The following is a 17,728-nucleotide window of genomic DNA, read 5'->3' as shown; positions in this document are numbered from 1 at the left end:
CTTTGCCTACCATCTCATGGACTTTTCCTGAGGCAGAATAAAATGAAACCAGTATTTGATTCTATCTCATTATTTGCTTTTCAGGATTTGAACTTACTCAACTTTGATAAATTAAGACAAATTTTGTTTCTGCTTACTCTTTTAAAACTTTGCAATTTAGATATAATGAACCTGCCAGGGTTTTGCAGAACATAATACCTGTTTGGAATGGCCTCTTCCGTCTTTTGTTCACAAAACCCATATAAAAAGCCTACTGGCAAGCCTAGGTGTATGACTATACCATCTGCTCAAGCCCACAGACTGGGAGTTTGGTTTTATTCACATAAAAGTTTCAGAAGCTGCTAGAAAATGGAGACAGGCGACCATGTTTCTTGAAGTCTGACTTGGTTTAAAAGCTGAGCTGAAATCCATGCTACTTCAAAAAAACCCTACAGAATGAAGTGTATGTGAGAAATTCCACAGCTGTACGTTTAGGGCTTTGGAGGAGCAGAGCTAAAGGGTGGAGTATTACAGCTGGACTGCTCTTTCCTGCTGCACAGGAGAATTTTTATCACTAGCGCAGCAGCAATGCTTTGGCCTGCCTCCAACTGCGTATTTCCACAGTAATCTGGCTGGACTCAGGAAAGGCTTCAAGAATCCCGAACGCAGAGGCACTGAGTAAGGGCCCCTGTGCAGATCCCTCTTCCATGTCCTCACAGCCAAACTCAGCTAGTTTCAGCCCACACCGCACTCCCTCTGTACCAACAGACACTGCTCCCATAGCACAAAGGTACCAGGGCAATTTCTGAAGGCAACAAGAAAAAAAAAATGGCAAAAAAATTCAACTGGATTAATGTACATGCTAGGGTTGATCTTAATGATCCTGCTCTGTTCAGCAATAACTTCTATCTTCTATTTCAGTAAAGTAGTGCCAAATTAGAAGACAAGCATTTTAAACTGATTTTAATGATTATATGCTCACTTTATGTGCAAAGTAAAGAGGTTAATTAATTACCTTTCAAAGTTTTCCTGTATGTTTCCTTGCTCTGAAACCCTTTATTTCACCACTAGGATCTGGATTTCTTTTCTGCTTCTCTTTGCCCCCTGCCACTGGCCTCCCACAGAGAATACGCCTCGCTTACCAACAAAGATTAAACAGAGAGACATAAATCCAGCAAAACTTGACATGCACGTGAAAGAGGGAATATAAGCAAATTATAGAATCACGTCTGCTCACGGAGAATGATGGGTTTGAATTCCTCTATTTAATTTGCAAAACGAAGGGGAAAATTTCCAACTGTTTTAAAAAATAGAGGCATATTGGTTCCAGCTGCCACTAATCCTCCTTTTCTGTAGTAAGGCCATCAAGCAGGATGAAACAATACAGTGTTTTGACACTGGAAACTGAACAGCTGCACCCCATTTTCAAAGGCAACAAAGTATAGCAGTGCAGTTAAGCTGCATCAGGAATCAGGGATAAGGATCAAAGCTTCTGGGCAGCCTTCATGACAGTGCTTCTGAGAACAGAACAACAGTACAAATATTTGGTTTTGCCTAAATTTATTTTCTAGTAGACCGTGAATGATGGAATTTCATCTCTGTACACTCCTTGCCTCCCTTCCTGCCCTGAGTGGTACTCTGAAGCATGCCTTTGACACTGGCACTGGGCAATCATCTGCATAACCTGTGAAAAAACCCTGCATTTAAAGTTTTTGGTCCAGTACAGAAGCTACTCACATAAAGGATTCCCAGACTTTTCTAGTTTTAGGTAGAACGGCACTGAAAACAGCTGATTTTCTAGGCACGTATAAGAATGTAATGACTACCCTAGTAGCCCAGACCAAATGTTCCCCTAGTCCTGTATCTTGCTATCCTACAAGGAAAGCCTCCTCCAAAGGAGCATGTACATTATGATACTTCTCACACAGCCTTCCAGCTTCCCCCTGGTCCACAGCTCTGGGACCTTCTGAGCCCTGAGGAAGTTTTTCTTTGGCTCCCCTGAAGAGCCCACTGCTTGAACACAAGCGTCACACAATTTGTACACATACAGAACAGGAGTTTCCCAGTGGAACAGGATTTCGTCACTCATGGAGGACTGTGTGCCACATCCATCATCAGTCTGATGACACCGGCAGTGCCAGACTCACTGTACTCCTATGATAACTGATCTGCAGGCAAAGACTGGTCATGGACTTCTAGACATCCAGGAGTAAAATGAAATCCTGTGCTGCTTCAAGTGGTCTGCCAGAAGTAAAAAAAAAATCTTGGGAAATGTTCAAATTTAAGTACAAGGCAATACGCCCAAGCGATTAAACAGCACATCGAAAATATTTTTTGCACACACATATATCAATAAGTCTATCTATACATACCAGACTTACGGTAACTTTCCTAGCTGAGTGCAGAAGACATGCACTTCAATAAAAAAGCCTAATTTATTTTTCAATTTAAACCCAAACTCTGTCCTTACAACTTTAGAGAAAGAAACCAGCACTTTAAATATTCAAAATCTACTTTTGTAATAAACATACTAATAGCAAACCACATAATTTGAAGCTGGCTGGGGAAGTGGGTTCTTAAAAATACTTTGAGAACTCCAGAAAAACCTGCCTTTTTGTAAGATGACTTAAGTCAACAGTAAGGTTATGACTTATTCTCCCAATGACAACACAATTGCATCAAATGTACTTTTAGTTTACTAGGAAACCCACAGAGAGAAATATAGCCAGGGCATCAGAGCTGAATTTTCCATTAATGCCATTTTCTCTTTGGCTAGACAGTCTTGGTTTGGATTCACAGTGTATTCAGATTTCTGGCTCCATACCCTGCAAAGCAGTTAGTGGACTGGATTCATTCATTAGCCTGTTCAGTTATCATCAATCACTCCTCAGGTTTCACCCTCCATTTCATGACAAAACCAGACAAATCCTCCTGCTGAATTCAAGGTCAGTTTTTTCATGTGCTTTGGCACACACTTGACCAGCAGCTCAGAGGCACATGTATGAACTGTCAGTAACTATGGTGCACACAACCAAAAAATGATGAGGCAAGGACAATACAATCAACAAGACTGGGAAAGGAACTGTTTAAAGACATTGCTCTTTCAGCTGTTCACCCTCATTAGTTTTGAGATGAGTCCCCATCTGGTAGCATTTTCAGCTGATGTTACCTCCATGCTTGATGCTTGCTGTTTTCAGAATGATTAGCTTTTTTAGGGATGCTATATAGGATGCACTTCAGACTTCTAACAGTACCTTCAGAACTTACATCTACTGGAGTCATGTATCAAACGGTCTTCTCTGACACAGCCTTTCAAGCCTGATGCTCTCCCACCGACACAGTAAACATCTTATTAATTCAAATGTCCTGGGACTGACTACAAGAAACCCAAACATAAAATGCAGTTTTTTCTGGACTCAAATCAGTGTTAGCATTTTTGCCCCTTAGCGTTCTGCAGCTGAAGTTCACTTTTTTTTTTTTTTTTTTTTTGGCAGCGGATATCTCTGCATTCCACAAATCCAAAAGGTTGCTCCCTTGTGCTAGGAATGAAGTTGCACATTGCTCTAGAGACCATTCTGCTGTTCAGTGTGGTTCCCATCTTCACCTTCCACAACCTCAGATACCTGCAGAACCAAGCTGCCAGCTTGATCCACACACAACTTGAAATCAAATAATCTTTCTGGGATACTTTCAGACAGGATTATACTTGCATGAGGCTCAGCTCAACTTCGCAGCAACAGCTGACTGGCTAAAGCCAAATGTGAAATTGTATCTCAGGTCAACTAGCCAAAACCACACTGCAAGAGTACAAATGTGATCTGCAGCGAGTCTTTGCACTCACCTCACTCTCAGTTCTGCACCACAGACTCCAGTTTCCTAAAGGAAACTGCATCCCAGCCTGTAACTTACCGGCAATGCGTCCAAGCTCTTCACTATACTCACCATAGCCAGGGTTTACAATATGCATCTTGCACTTTAAACAGACAACATCCTCTACCAATTTAATACAGACTAACTTCATTTTCCACAAATTACTATGTTGCAAAATACAGATTAACTCCTCCTACAACTACTCTAAAGTCACTCCATAACAATTTTACCTAAGTAAAAGATTTTCCTTTTACTTGGCACACACAGTAAAAACAAGAGAGTTTTGCACCACTGAGTGGAGAACAAAATTTGGTGATCATGAAGAACTAAGACCATGATCACTTCCATGCTTACTGAATATGCAGGTTTCTCTGCAGAAGGAAATCCACTTAAAACATGTAATTTTAGCAGGTTAGCCATATTGATATAATTTCCTGTGAGGACAAATCCAGGATCTAACGGCTACCTCTTACACTGCTGACCCCAAAGTCTTTTAGTAATGTAATGTTTTTTCCATCTAGGAAGTGTTCAAGAGGCGAGAAGTATATAAAACATTTGACTGTCTTCCTGCAGTGTTTGTGCAGATTCCCTTCTTCTGGAGGTCACAGACCAGTTATTTTGGTATTGAATACAAACATCACAGATATGGAGTCATTAAAAATTCCATTCAATCCACATTCTGAACTTAGTTTTTACACCCACGGATAGCCATCACATCTAACAGAGACAACTTTGCATTGCTAGCATGCTATCTTCACACCATCCACCAATCCTCACAAGATCCTTCACCAAACATTTCAACAAAGAAAACAGAAAATCACAACCACCCTCATCCTTAAGCTCCATTTTGACACGAAGTATCCTACTCTGCATCACTTGGAGGGATGCTTCATTATCGTTTTGCAGGATCTGTGAATAGCTACAATTTCTGACAACCAAATCACTTCCATATTATTTATTTAAGTATCTTTATGTATGTATGTATCTATCTATAGGTATGTACGGGGAGTGTGCGCTTGTGCCTACATTTATGTACACACAAAGTCTAAACTTTTAATCTTCTAACTAGCTGACTACTGTAGTAGCTTTTGCACAGGGAACACGCTCACTGTTCCATAGCCGGACTGCACCTGGGCACACATTCTTTTTTCCTGGGATGACTACGGTACAGACATTTTGACACAGCTGACAGAGCTTGTGGTATTGCACTTACCCTGGGTGGGACAGTCTGCAGGGCTGTGATATAGTTCTCCAGAGCAATGCGGCGACGGTCATTCAGCATGGCTTCCACCCGTGCCATATGAGTCTCCACCAGCTGTTGTCTTTCATTCGCTGCTTCTTGTTCCAGTGATTCTACTTTCTCCTGGAAATGCTGAAAACAGGAACAGTGAAGACATCTTCAGAGACCAGTGGCCATAAACACCTCTGCCCACAAATCACCAAAATCTCGCCCCATGTCAGTATAGCTTGGCTCCCAGGAACTGGGCACTGAGCACACCTTCCACTGATTTCAAGTGGGAACAGCAGATGCCCTGTATTCCTGAACACCTGGTCATAATTTATTCATCTAACAAAATATTCCTGACATGTTCAGCACTACCACCAGTGAATCCTTCATTTGCCCCCCGAGACAGTGGTTCAGCGCTAAAGAATTGTGCCTAGAGACGGGAGGAGTTCACAAGCACATGTCCCCTGCCATCAGGAACCATCGATGTGACTGCAACAAGCAAATTACATTGAGGGGGTGAGGGTATTCCAACCTGATCAGAGTCACCATTTCTTATAAACTGGCCACCAGGAAGAAAAACTGAGCCAAACTTATTCCAATGAAGGAAAAGACTGACTGGGTAAAATGTACTGAGAGCAAAGCTGTGCAATCTAATACGCAAAGCAATCTGGTTCTGAACTTTACCTTTTTACAGTTCTGCATCGAAAACGTTCCAGCAGTACTGAATAATACCGGCACAGTGGGATTCAATGAGTGTCTGGCTCATCAGAATTTTTGAATTATAGTATAATTTTGGATAAAATGATTTTTGGCTGAGGATTTATTTCAGATAAAACCGATGGTGATTCCTTCCTTAAATCACATTTTTCCATCTCTGCTTTGAGCTTTTATTAGTTGATCATGGCCTAGATTTTGAAAGGGGCCCATGGGAACTGAGTTTTCAGTTCTTATGGAAGGCAAATCTACGTTCAATCAAAATTCTACCCCTCCATGAAGTCATGAGCAATGTCCTGCACAGCTGTTCCAGGGACTGGCTGCAAAGTACAGAGATACCCAGCAGACACTAAGAGCTGGAAACGAAAATAGCAACAGCAAGAGCAGAGAATAACATTAATCCCCACAGACGTAGGTTTTAAAACTTATTACACCCAGCATCCTTGTATTTCATCTGTGGTCCCAGTTAGTTAAGGTTGTGGCTGCATTTTCCTTTACCTGGATAACAGCTTTCTTGTCAGCCTTCGGCAAGTTCTTTGCTTGGCGTTCTGCCTCTTCCCACTCTCTCATGACCTAACGAACAAAACAAGGAGCATGACTTTTGTACTCTCCTCTCGTCTCAGGGCTTAGCAAGAACCAAGCACTGCAGCTCCCACAGTCATCTTTTTATATTCCTCTCTTCCTCTTATCTCTATTAAAAAAAGCAGTTACAACATTTAACAAAGGTAGGATCCTGTCATCAAATTAAACAGAAACAGTACTTCTTTGTCTGAACATCATGCTAACCTCTCACAACTCCACTGTGAAGCAACACAGCCATTAACCAGCCCTCAAGTGACAGAGGTGGAGGTCTCTGTGGGTGAAAACACCAACCTCTTTTCATCTCAAACAGAAAGGAAACTGCTTCCATCTATTTTATGCCCTTGGTCAAAATGAGTGAATTCCAACTTGTTCTAATTGATGCTTCTTTTGGTACCACAAAAATGTTTAGATGTATTCGGACTACACTGCTGGCCTTCGAGTAGGACAGATCAAGAATTACATGCAATTTGTACTATTTTATCCAGAAATAGGTGTCCAACACATCAAGTACAGAATGTATTTATATCTCAAGTATGATGCTGACAGAAAAATGATGTAGGAGAACTTTCAGTACCATTCCTTTCAGCAACATGAGAGGCTACCTCCTCCTGTAACAAAGGGCAGCATTTCAATAGTCAGGGAATGAGCTACTCTTTAACTTGCTGTCGTAACATCTGAAACCTTCTTGTGTCTTTACTTAGGGACTTTATTCATTCCACACCGAGACAGCAATCTCCTCTGATATCACATTTTATGCAGGAACAATTGCTCTCATCAAATGCAGTACACACAAGTGACTTGTTTAGTTGCAGGATTAGTACAATGTCCTAAGAAAACAGAAGAAACCTAGAAGAAATTACTCAAAATGTGAATTTCCTTTCTTACCTTTCTCATACACTTCCATATTACTTAATAGAAAACATGCCCTTTCTAAAGGGGATTTTAGAAAAGCTCAGAGTCTGCATGCATGACTGAAATTTTACCAAGACCAATACCAAAGGCAGGACAAATTAGACCTGCTGTGTCTCATGTCTGAAAGTTGAGCCTCCACCACTCAGATCCTAACTCAGGCTCCCCAGATTTCCCATATGCTGGACACTGCTAATCAGGCTCCTTGATGGACAGACTGTAGAGCACTGGTGGTGCCTCAAGGTACCTGGCTGAGCCTGTGACTTTAAAAAAAAATAAATCAACAAACCAAACCTGGGATCAAAGGAGACTTTTACAAGTCCCAGTCCTAAAAATGTAATACCCCCTCAGTTCTATACATGGTTGTAGACCCTAACGATTAACTAGCCTGCGGACACCTGCACTCAAGACTGACTCAATGTATGGGATTTTGTTGTTAAGCAGTCATCTTCCTTTTGACCCAAAGCCTGGGAATGTGTTTCAAGACACCAATGAACCTGTCATAGTAAAAACAGATCAACTTAGTATCAATGAAATTATCTATCTGTAAGAGATTTTGGCCTCAGTAACAGCCCAAGAGAGTGGAAACATGTATTTTGGGAAGTTAATGTGGTGCTGAAAACTTTGAAGTGGGAAACTGCTTTGTCTGCTTCTGGGTTTCAGCAGGGGTATGGTTACACAGCAGTTGTAAACACCTGAAGTCAAGTACTTTGCAATCACAGTCTTAACCTCACTGTGCTTTTTTACTGGGAACTGTAAGCTGAAACTTAAGTCCCAGGAATTGTACTACAACCTACATAAAGTGGCAGCCTAAAAGTACCTCTTCAGTTTACATTATCTTCTTATCAGACAAATACACATTGGTTTGCAAATTGTAGCCAAGCTCTAAGGAGGCAGGAAACCAAAACTGCAAGGACACATGAAAATTCATCTGCAAGGGGCTGTAGTAGGAGCTGAGGACAGAGAACACAATGCGCAGCGTACCAAAGTTACAGGTTGCCCCACCACCAGCTACCTTCCCCAGTACTTTGGCAGGGGAGATTTTACCACTTCTCTGACAATGCAGGACTAGAGGACACGAACTGACACTACAATTTAGAGCACTGTGATGTGTTCTGGAAAGAAAACAACTTACTAATGCTCAGAGTGCTGCTGCGTATTAAATGCACATTAAGTATTCATCTCTTAATTGGATGCTTAGGTCGTATGACCGTAGTGACCAAGAAAACTACATTCATGTACACAGGCGGTACCTTTCTATAGGCCTGACATGCCACTGGTGCCAGGATGTGAATGTTACACATGACTCAGAAATTATGGCATTAATTCAAGTTATAAACTATGACGATGTGTTCAAGATTGAGCACTGGCCTAGGTTAGCAACTTGATGATTTTCTTCTCCCTCCTCTCCTTTTATGTCTTTAAATCACATCTCTGATATCTTCCTAATACTCTTTCTCACTCTGAATGAGCAGTTGATGGGCTTTCAGAACAGTTTTCTTGCCACCTTTATCCCTCAAACCAACGCTCTGCTAATCCATATGATGAAAACAAGTATTGTGGGTAATGTGATAAGGAGACCTTTGGATAGACCAGGTCTCTCTGCCTGTTTTATTTCTCTAAACCTTTTAAGGCATGGAAGGCAGGATGACAAACTGACAGCCTACACAGCTAGTTGGGAGGGATGTAAATTTCAGAGTTCAGCTCTGGTGCAACAAGAGCGAACAGCCTGTGAAAAAACCCAGAATGACACGGCTGCTTTCACGAACAACATAAAGATTGCTGTGCTTTGAGTGCTGACTTTTGCAACTGAGAAGACTTCAATGGCTGAAAGCATCTCCATGTGTATGCTAACTAACTGAAGATACAGCTATCTATGGGCAGCCATTCTATCACGCAGAGAAAACTTCTCTTCTCACCGAAGGTCATCGCTTTAGAGAATTACGAATGACTAAGAAATATGCTGTAGCACTCCGTAGGAAACCGAAGAGCAAGACAGGGAAGAAACAATCCCCCAGATACGCATGTGTAGAAAAAGGCTGAACTTGGTCTCTATGTGCTAAAAACCCCTATTCTCCTTCTTTGACAACACAGACCTATCAAAGCCATACAGATTTACAGTTCTTCAAGGCCTGGCGGCTTTGTTCAGGGAAAATGACAACTTTGGTTGAGATTTAAGAAGCAAGCCATTTCAAAGTCGAACTTCTTCAGAACTCAGGACTTTGTGCCTGCCTGACTCCTTTTGAAATCGGGCTGCAGGGGACACCAAGAGGGAAAAAGGAAGTATGGAACATAGCATCACTCCTAATAATGAATGACAAGTACAAAAACCTCATTATATTGAAAAGAGCAGAATTTACTCCCATTTTTACACTGGGGCACTGAAGCATATCTGCAAGAGAAGAATTTAAGACAGACATTTGGGTTACAGGAATCAGACCAGCAGAGGTGCTTGCCTGAAGGTTTGCTTAGTTAGAAGGTCAGTTGTGCCAGTAAGATGCCTACATTTGTCATGGGCTTTTGTGCCTCACTTAAGTCTTGAGCCTTTTTCTGGTAATAACATCATTAAACCTCTCCAAAGAGCCCTGACTGTAACTGAGGGGGGTATTCCTACTAACCTGACAGTCAAGTTTCATGGAAGAAAATAGCTTCCCCACACACAATAACAGAGATGGTGGGATCTAGGGAATACAGGGACCAGTATTATGAACGCCTTTGTCACGGATGCAGACAGTGGGACTGGATGCACCCTCAGCAAGTTTGCAGATGACACCAAGCTGAGTGATGTGGTTGATACTCTTAAGAGGGACCTTGACAGGCTTGGGAGGTGGGCCTGTGCAACCTTCATGAAGTTCAACAAGACCAGGTGCGAGGTCCTGCACATGGGTTAGGGCAATCCCAAGCACTGATACAGGCTGGACAGAGAATGGATTGAGAGCGGCCCTGAGGAGAAAGAATTGGGGCTATTGGCGGATGAAAAACTGAACATGAGCCGGTAACACGCGCTCATAGCCCAGAAAGCCAACTGTATCCTGGGCTACATGAAAAGAGGAGTAACCAGCAGACTGGAGGTGCTTCTCCCCCTCTACTCCACGTTCATCAGACCCCACCTGCAGTACTGAGTTCAGCTCTGGGGCCCCCAACATAAAAAGGACATGGACCTGACAGAGAGTCCAGAAAAGGGCCACAAAGATGATCAGAGGGCTGGGGCACCTCTCCTGTGAAGACACGCTGAGAGAGTTGGGGTTGTTCAGCCTAGAGAAGAGAAGGCTCTGGGGAGACCTTACAGCAGCCTTCTGGTACCTAAAGGGGGCCTACAAGAAAGCTGGAGAGGGGCTTTTTACAGGGGCATGCAGCGTTAGGACAAGGGCTATTGGTTGTAACCTGCAAGAGGGTAGATTTAGATTAGCTATTGGGTAGAAAGTCTTTACAGTGCAGGTGGTGAGACACTGGAACAAGTTGCCCAGAGAAGCTGTGGGTGCCCCGTCCCTGGAAGTGTTCAAGGTCAGTCTGGGTGGGGTTAGAATTGGATGATCTTTAACGTCCCTTCCAACCCACACTGTTCTATAATTCTACGGTGCCGCTGGCACTAAGAATCAGCTGGGGACCTCTCCAGTATGTTGGAACTAGTTGCATGCAATGATCCAAAAAAACCCTTGAATACCACACCAACTCTGTTGGGGCTGGTTGAGGACTGCAGTACTTTCAGATGATTTCTTTGGAAATGAACTTCCAAGATGCAAGACTATGCTATGAGACAGGGTATCATTAAGTTCCTATCATAAGTACTGTACATGCTATGATTCCTAAAATACTGTAAACAGCCAGAGGAAGAGTAAATTTAAGACACAAGGATGTCACAAGATGTTTGAGGAGAGAAATGTATAAATATACCGCTCCCTTGAGTAAAGGTTCAATATCTGGTTCTGCCAGGTTATTTAGCAGTAAGTATTCAAACGAGGGAGCTGTACAGGAGTTAACAAACTGGGAAGAGGAAGAAGTAAAGGGGAATTGTACCAAAACAGGAAACAAGAACCACAGCATCCTGCAGTTTGTTAGCATAATCTCTCCCTGTTACACGTCAGAGAATAATGAACATGTAAAGGTTACACATGCATTGCTGCATGGCTACCCTGTTTGCATGGGAATATAGCTTTGTTGTCATTTGGAGCTGCATTAATAATTATTGGGAAAAGCTTAAAATTGTATGCCAATGTAATTCTCTTTACAGTACTGCCTAGGAAAGTTTAGAAGCCTTGTTGATCCAGGTGCAGTGCAGATGTAAAGGCAGAAAAACTTTGATGGCCTGTAGCCTAAAGGGACAGACACTTAAGAGCAGAAGCGATTAACCATTCTGAACCATAGGGGTGTCAGGTTATCGTACAGAAAGACCACGTACTCCCATAGCAAGAGAGTTTTAGGAGCTGTGAACTATGAACCAACACAACCACTGACAGAAGCTGGGTCTCTGCCTGTGTGAATGTCTTCATGCAAAAATAAAAAAATCAAGTTGTCAGAATTTCATGGTAAACAAAGGGAAGTTTCAAAAAGAGGATATACAGAATACCTGCATCTGCCCTGATGTTTTGATCAAAATATTTAATTTTAATTTTATTTTTTAAATGATAAACTTCCTTACTCCTTAGATGATTACATTTTATGTGAACTAGAATGCATCTGATTTTTTAATTAGTTAATTGGCTGTTGCTAAGTGTGCATCAAATCAAATACTGTTTTAAAACTTGCTGCTTTATTAAATAAAAGAAATATCTGTATTTTGTGAACAAACCAATTCATTTCAGATTATGACACTTACCAAGATTGAAGAATGATGTGATCATTTTCCTGAAACCACTGACCATTTCCTCTTTTTTCAACAGAATAAAAATGGGCATTTCTACTGCTTTATAATCACCCCCCCCAAAAAAAATACAACCCCAAACTATGTCTAGTGCAGCTGAAGAACTTAGCTAGTGACTCACTTGTTAACTTTTTTGAAAAGAAAAACGTTGACAGCAAAAGCTTACTGAGTTAATCTATTTAGCAGTATTTTTAACATTACAAGTAACAGCTTCAAAGTAATTTTTAATTAATATACATTAAGAACATATCTTAAACATATTTTAAAGAAAATATAAACCACAATTTTAAAATAAATTGCCAGAAAAGGAGACCTGTGGTATGGAACTAAAACATATCAAGAGTTCACATGAGGGAACACAGAATGGTAAAGTAGCTGGCTTTTTATACTTCTCTGTAAGATCTTTGGTTTTTAAAATATTTGAAATTTTAACTGGGAGAGGTTAGGTTCAATAGTGTATAAAAATTACGCATAGAAGGGAAAACTAAGTTTTAAAAATTTTGCTCTCTTCTTCAAAACTCTGCAGGGGTCCTGTATACTTCAAGACATACGTGCTTTAAGCTGTGATTTCATAAGCAGCTTAAGCAAATTAAAGACCAAAGATCTTTCTTTCTTGATGTACTTATCGTGCTGCTGTTTCCCAGGTCTGATTTAGCTTGCTGAAGTGGCCAGAGTTGGTTATTTCACTTTGTTTTGGAAGAGTGACACTGCAGTGAGATGAGGGAGCTGACCTGCCTCACCTCGCAGCTGTACGCTCATTAGCACTGACAGAAAGGATGGCTGGGAACGTGCTAACGAGGGCAGAACACGCAGCATCACCAGCGTGATGTGCTAAAAAGGGCAGAACACATGGCAGCACCAGTGTGATCTTCAGTCAAACCCCTGAAGCACGGCCTTCATTTGTGAGGTTGCCCCAAACGCGCATGGCAAAATGTGCAGCGCGTTTACCCAGAAGTTTTCCGATACTACAGTTCAGTGCTTTTCCCAGGTAATTTTGCTGGCCTCAAGCACTGATGTTGTACGTTCTCTCTGTATGACATTTTCTGGGTGCCACTGCATCTCATTAGTTTTTCCACAAACCATAAGCTTTGCAGAAAACAAAATATACAGTTCACCCGAATACTGCCCTTAATTACTAAGCTTAACCTTTACATACTGGGATTTTGGAGACAAACCTGAAACTGCAGTGAGAATCTGAGGACTGCTCCCGGGAAACGTGCCCTTTACACTGACTGTCCTTCACTTTCAGGAAATCTGCTCCTACAGCATTTTTTAAAACAAGGCTGTTTCAAAGGGAGGAAATAACCAGCAGCCGTCCACATGCCTAGCTGGGGCAGGATCTCTCTCCTCCATCGTTCCAAGCTGGCCCTTCCCAAACCAAGTACTACAGGCACACAGAGATTCGTTAAGGAGAGGACTGGGATGAGCCGCTCCCTAGGCAGGAGCGCAGCACACTGCTGCCTTGCCAGCCATTGCTCACCACGCACCCAACTCACCCCATGGCTTCATGCTGGCTCTGAGCCAGGTACTGCACGCACCCACGCTCAGCAACACTCACACCTCGGCCACTGGTTGTTTTAATGAAGTTGTTAACCTTCCAGAGGATGGGAAATGATACCACTTTAAAAAAATAAAGTACTATTTTCTCTCTTCATGAAGGAGACAGCTTGTTTGGGCTACAATGCTTGTCAAGGAGAGGAAGAAGAGGAGCACATGTTTTTCCATCTATTAAATGTAATATTCTCGGCATCTCATTTGCACTGATCAGATGACTGCTTCAGGTAAGATGCCCTGCTCCATTTATTAGAGAAGTGCGCGGCATAGCTACAGTGCCAGTAGACGGGGACTTATTCGAAGAGCTTAACTTCAGGCTTACTCAAACATTTCAGCACAGAGCTAAAGGTTAATGTGTCAAGTAATACACAGGAACACTGAAAATGCAACCGAGGAACAAAGTTACAATGAAAAACTACAGTAAAATAGCTACATAGATATATGGAGTGCATCTGAATAACACTACATTATTTTTTCTGTTTTTAAAAAAATATGCACCACAGGCTTTCCTTTAAACCTCTTGTATTTTTAATTTGTTGTTAGCGCAGAACTGTGACAATTTTTTCATTTTTTAATTGGCATTGCTATTATAAACCTTATTTCTGAGACAGTGGATAGCTCATCCCTGTTTATAAATCCATGGGATTATAAACAGTGTACAGTTTCAGGCTACACAAATCTTTTTGGTTAAAGGAAATAAAAAAGTTGATTCAGTTGGATTTCGGTTCAGTTCCATAGCAGTGATTTTTGCCCTTTTCTTCGGCTTTAGATGCATTTCATGTTACCTTGAGGCTCAAGATCATTACAGGAACATAGGCGGTCTATATTACCCCAGGACATGGCCATGTATGCGTACAAACAGAGAACGAAGCTAATCACAAGAAATCTCTATCAGCTGCTGCAAAGGATGGATGACTAATACAGTGGTCAAGATCTTTACTTCGAAACAAGAATAATCTCAAAACCCAGATAGTCTTCCACACAGAAGGCAGTGATTTTTAACCCTTTTTTTTTTTCTCCTTTTTACCAGCACAAGTAACTGTAGCGACTTACAGTTGCAGCTGTGACCCAACAGCAAATGCTATGTCCCAGCCAGCTGAATTTCTAGACAGGGTCAGAAAGGCAGTAAATGGTGTATTTACAGCACTAACCAGGCAGGGCAGTGGGCTGAAGCTTTGGGAAATATGACCGTTGTATGACTTGACAGACAAAACTCCCCCATTCAAGAATAAAGAAATTTCCCCTTACCTGAGACATCCTTTCACGGTGCTTAGCTTCAAGTCTCTCCTTGGCTTTCTGGAAATGGGCATGTTCATTCTCATCTCCAGGTGTCTCCAAGTATTTGTCAACAGCATCAGGAGTGCTAGCAGCTGTGGTAGGGACTGAGGTAAAATTTTGAGATGGGGAGAGGCAAGGGAGAGAGGAAGAAAATCAGAATTTCTACTTTAGTATAGGTAAAATTTAATCAGACCCAGCAGGCAATATCTGCTCTAAATTCCACTGGAATAAAGCCATTCATTTAACCTCAGAGAGATACAAAAACATAGTTTAGGTGGTTATGTTACACACAGAAAACACATCTAAATATACAAGGATTTCACCCCTGCCCCATTTTATATACCAGGAGAAACTTCTCAGAGTGAACAAAGCAATGTTATTCAAACAGGCTAGAAACTGTTGCCAAAAAAAATATTCTAAGGAAAAGGTGCCTGGCAATGACTAAAATACATAAGCTAAAGAAAGCCCCTGGCAAAGTTACATGCTTTGTGTATTAGTTTATTTTTCAAAGGTAAATTGTAACACATGAGTGCCAATGTAAATACGTTTTAAAGCACCTATGGACCCCACAGTACTCTAATGAAATACCTCAAATCCTTCCCTTAGTGACAGCTTGGCCTCACAGGCATTTACTTTATTAGCAGCAACTTTGATTAAGAAAACCACTCATGGATGCTGGAAATAATCAGCAAGCCTGCACTGATTGCTAGCTATTTCTGTTGGATAACCAGGTGATACCTATCACACTGGTAGTGGAAAGATTTGCATTTGGGGTAATACAAGCAAAGTGAGCAACAGTTCCCTCTCTACACAGTGACACCCAGCAACCCCTACATTAACTCGAGTAACATTTCTGTGCTAGGGCCACACAGCAATTTAAAAAACTATCCAATGATGATCAACTATTCCATTTCAGCTACATTGTCCCTAAATACTTTATTATATAATTAGTTTAATTTCCCTGGTCACACTTAGTACAACAACTGCAAAGTTAAGTTTAAAAATTCTGACAAATTAACAAAGACCGTACAACTGGTTCTGCAGGATTTTTTTTAGAAAATGTGTTTGACTACATGTACTATAGTTCACTTACAGAGGCAATACATTTCAGTACATAGACTAATACAAGTACAGAAAAACCCAGGATCCTCACATCCTAAATATTTCTCGATGACTTTAACAAAAGCAAACTTTAATCTGACCATGAGACTAAGTAACTAACATCCAGTATTTATTTATGACTACTTCCCCCAAACAAACTGAAGCATAAACACACCTATGCTAAATCATTAAAAAAAGTTTTTGGAAAATCATCAGTTAGTACGTGTTAATCTCAAGGCAATACATCCTCAAATTTTACGAAAAACTTAACCTGAAATCCAACCTTTTCCTCCAATTTTCCCCTAGATGTATAACCCCAAAAGCAAAACAAAATTTCAAAAAACAAACAAAGTTTTTGTGGTTGGCTTCATTTGAGGTATCTCTACATATTCTCTGCAACAGGCATAAATGGTTTTGGCTGCTGTTGGTATAAACTGCACAATGGATTTTTTTAAGTTACTGGATCAAAGGGAAGGCCTTGCTTGCCTCCACACAAACAAACAAAAATCTAAAAGCAAAAAAAATATCCAATTCAGATGTCATAGGCAGTGCAAATGATCACTCCTCCCACTGTTTTTAGATTTGTTTCATAAATATTTAATTACAAGTTTACATTTTGTGAAATTGTGGACTTTGTTACTGAAGTACTGTAACAATCAAACAGGAACAAATAAGCTTCCTGACAAGTCACAAAAAACACAGAAATAGAATGCTACTCAGTATTTTCAGTGCTCTCACAACTTCAGACAATTTGAAGTCTGTGATACTGTTATGAAAGCATAAAAATTCTCTTTCTTTTTAAACTCTTAATGATAACAACCTGTCTTCAATGTTAATGTGGTTTGTGCTGGGGTGGTGGCTGCTGGAAAGGCTACAGCCAGTGTAAACAAATCCCCAAAACAAATCACCCAAAGCTTGGACTGACTGAAAACATTTCTGTAATGTTCAGAAGCATTCCTAAGTATCTTTGCCTTTCAATCTCTCACGGACCAATTAATTTCATCTTCATCTTTCCTGAAGCTGCAGTTAAGCGTAGTACATTTCAGTCCCATTTAGAAAATGAAAATTTTATTTCAAACCAGGAAGGAATTTACGAGTGGCAGCCTGAGCAAAGGCCATCCCTTCCAGGCTCCCCTTTCCCGACAGGGGCTCACCAAACACCCCCAGCCAAAAGCAGCGAGTACCACACTGTTTAGCTAACCTTGCTGGATTTTCCTTCCATGACTAATTGCCTTTTTTTTTTTTTTTTTTTTTTTTTTTTTATTCCCCAAAACTTGATGAGATGGTCTGGCAATGAGTTCCACAGTTTTATCAGGCTCTGTGAGAAGAGGATTCCCCTCTGCCTACCCCTTCCTCTCACTGCCTCTGCAGGACACAGCAGGGTTTAGTATGGGAAGACGAAATGGGGGGCAGCTCTAGCACATTTGACATCCTTCTCCATCTTTTACAGGTTATTTTTTTTTTTAAACTAAAGTCTGTACAAATGTGAGTGGAAAGAAGTGCTGATCTAAATAACTACCAACAAATTATGCAAATTTAACCTTTAATTTATTGAACAGGGAAAAAGGTCACCAGCATTTGGACCGAGATCAGTTAAGCCAGCTGCACATTCAAGGTCTGATTTTCAAAAGCTCCCATCTCACATGTGCGGC

General features: G+C 41.1%; 1 protein-coding gene across 2 annotated transcripts in view; it reads right to left on the bottom strand.

Moving 5' to 3' along the window:
- APP (amyloid beta precursor protein) overlaps window positions 1–17,728 on the bottom strand; it is a 229,353-nt gene that overhangs the window by 57,346 nt on the left and 154,279 nt on the right. For both annotated transcript variants that reach the window (XM_056327035.1, XM_056327036.1), the window contains 3 exons: window positions 14,946–15,079; window positions 6,290–6,364; window positions 5,063–5,221 (listed from right to left, as the gene is read on the bottom strand). In XM_056327035.1, coding sequence (XP_056183010.1) covers window positions 5,063–5,221; window positions 6,290–6,364; window positions 14,946–15,079 — 368 coding nt within the window. The remainder of the gene's footprint in view (window positions 1–5,062; window positions 5,222–6,289; window positions 6,365–14,945; window positions 15,080–17,728) is intronic.

Source organism: Falco biarmicus, chromosome 2 (genome assembly GCF_023638135.1).
Source record: "Falco biarmicus isolate bFalBia1 chromosome 2, bFalBia1.pri, whole genome shotgun sequence".
Taxonomy (NCBI): Eukaryota; Metazoa; Chordata; class Aves; order Falconiformes; family Falconidae; genus Falco; species Falco biarmicus.
This window is presented reverse-complemented; position numbering and strand designations above follow the sequence as displayed.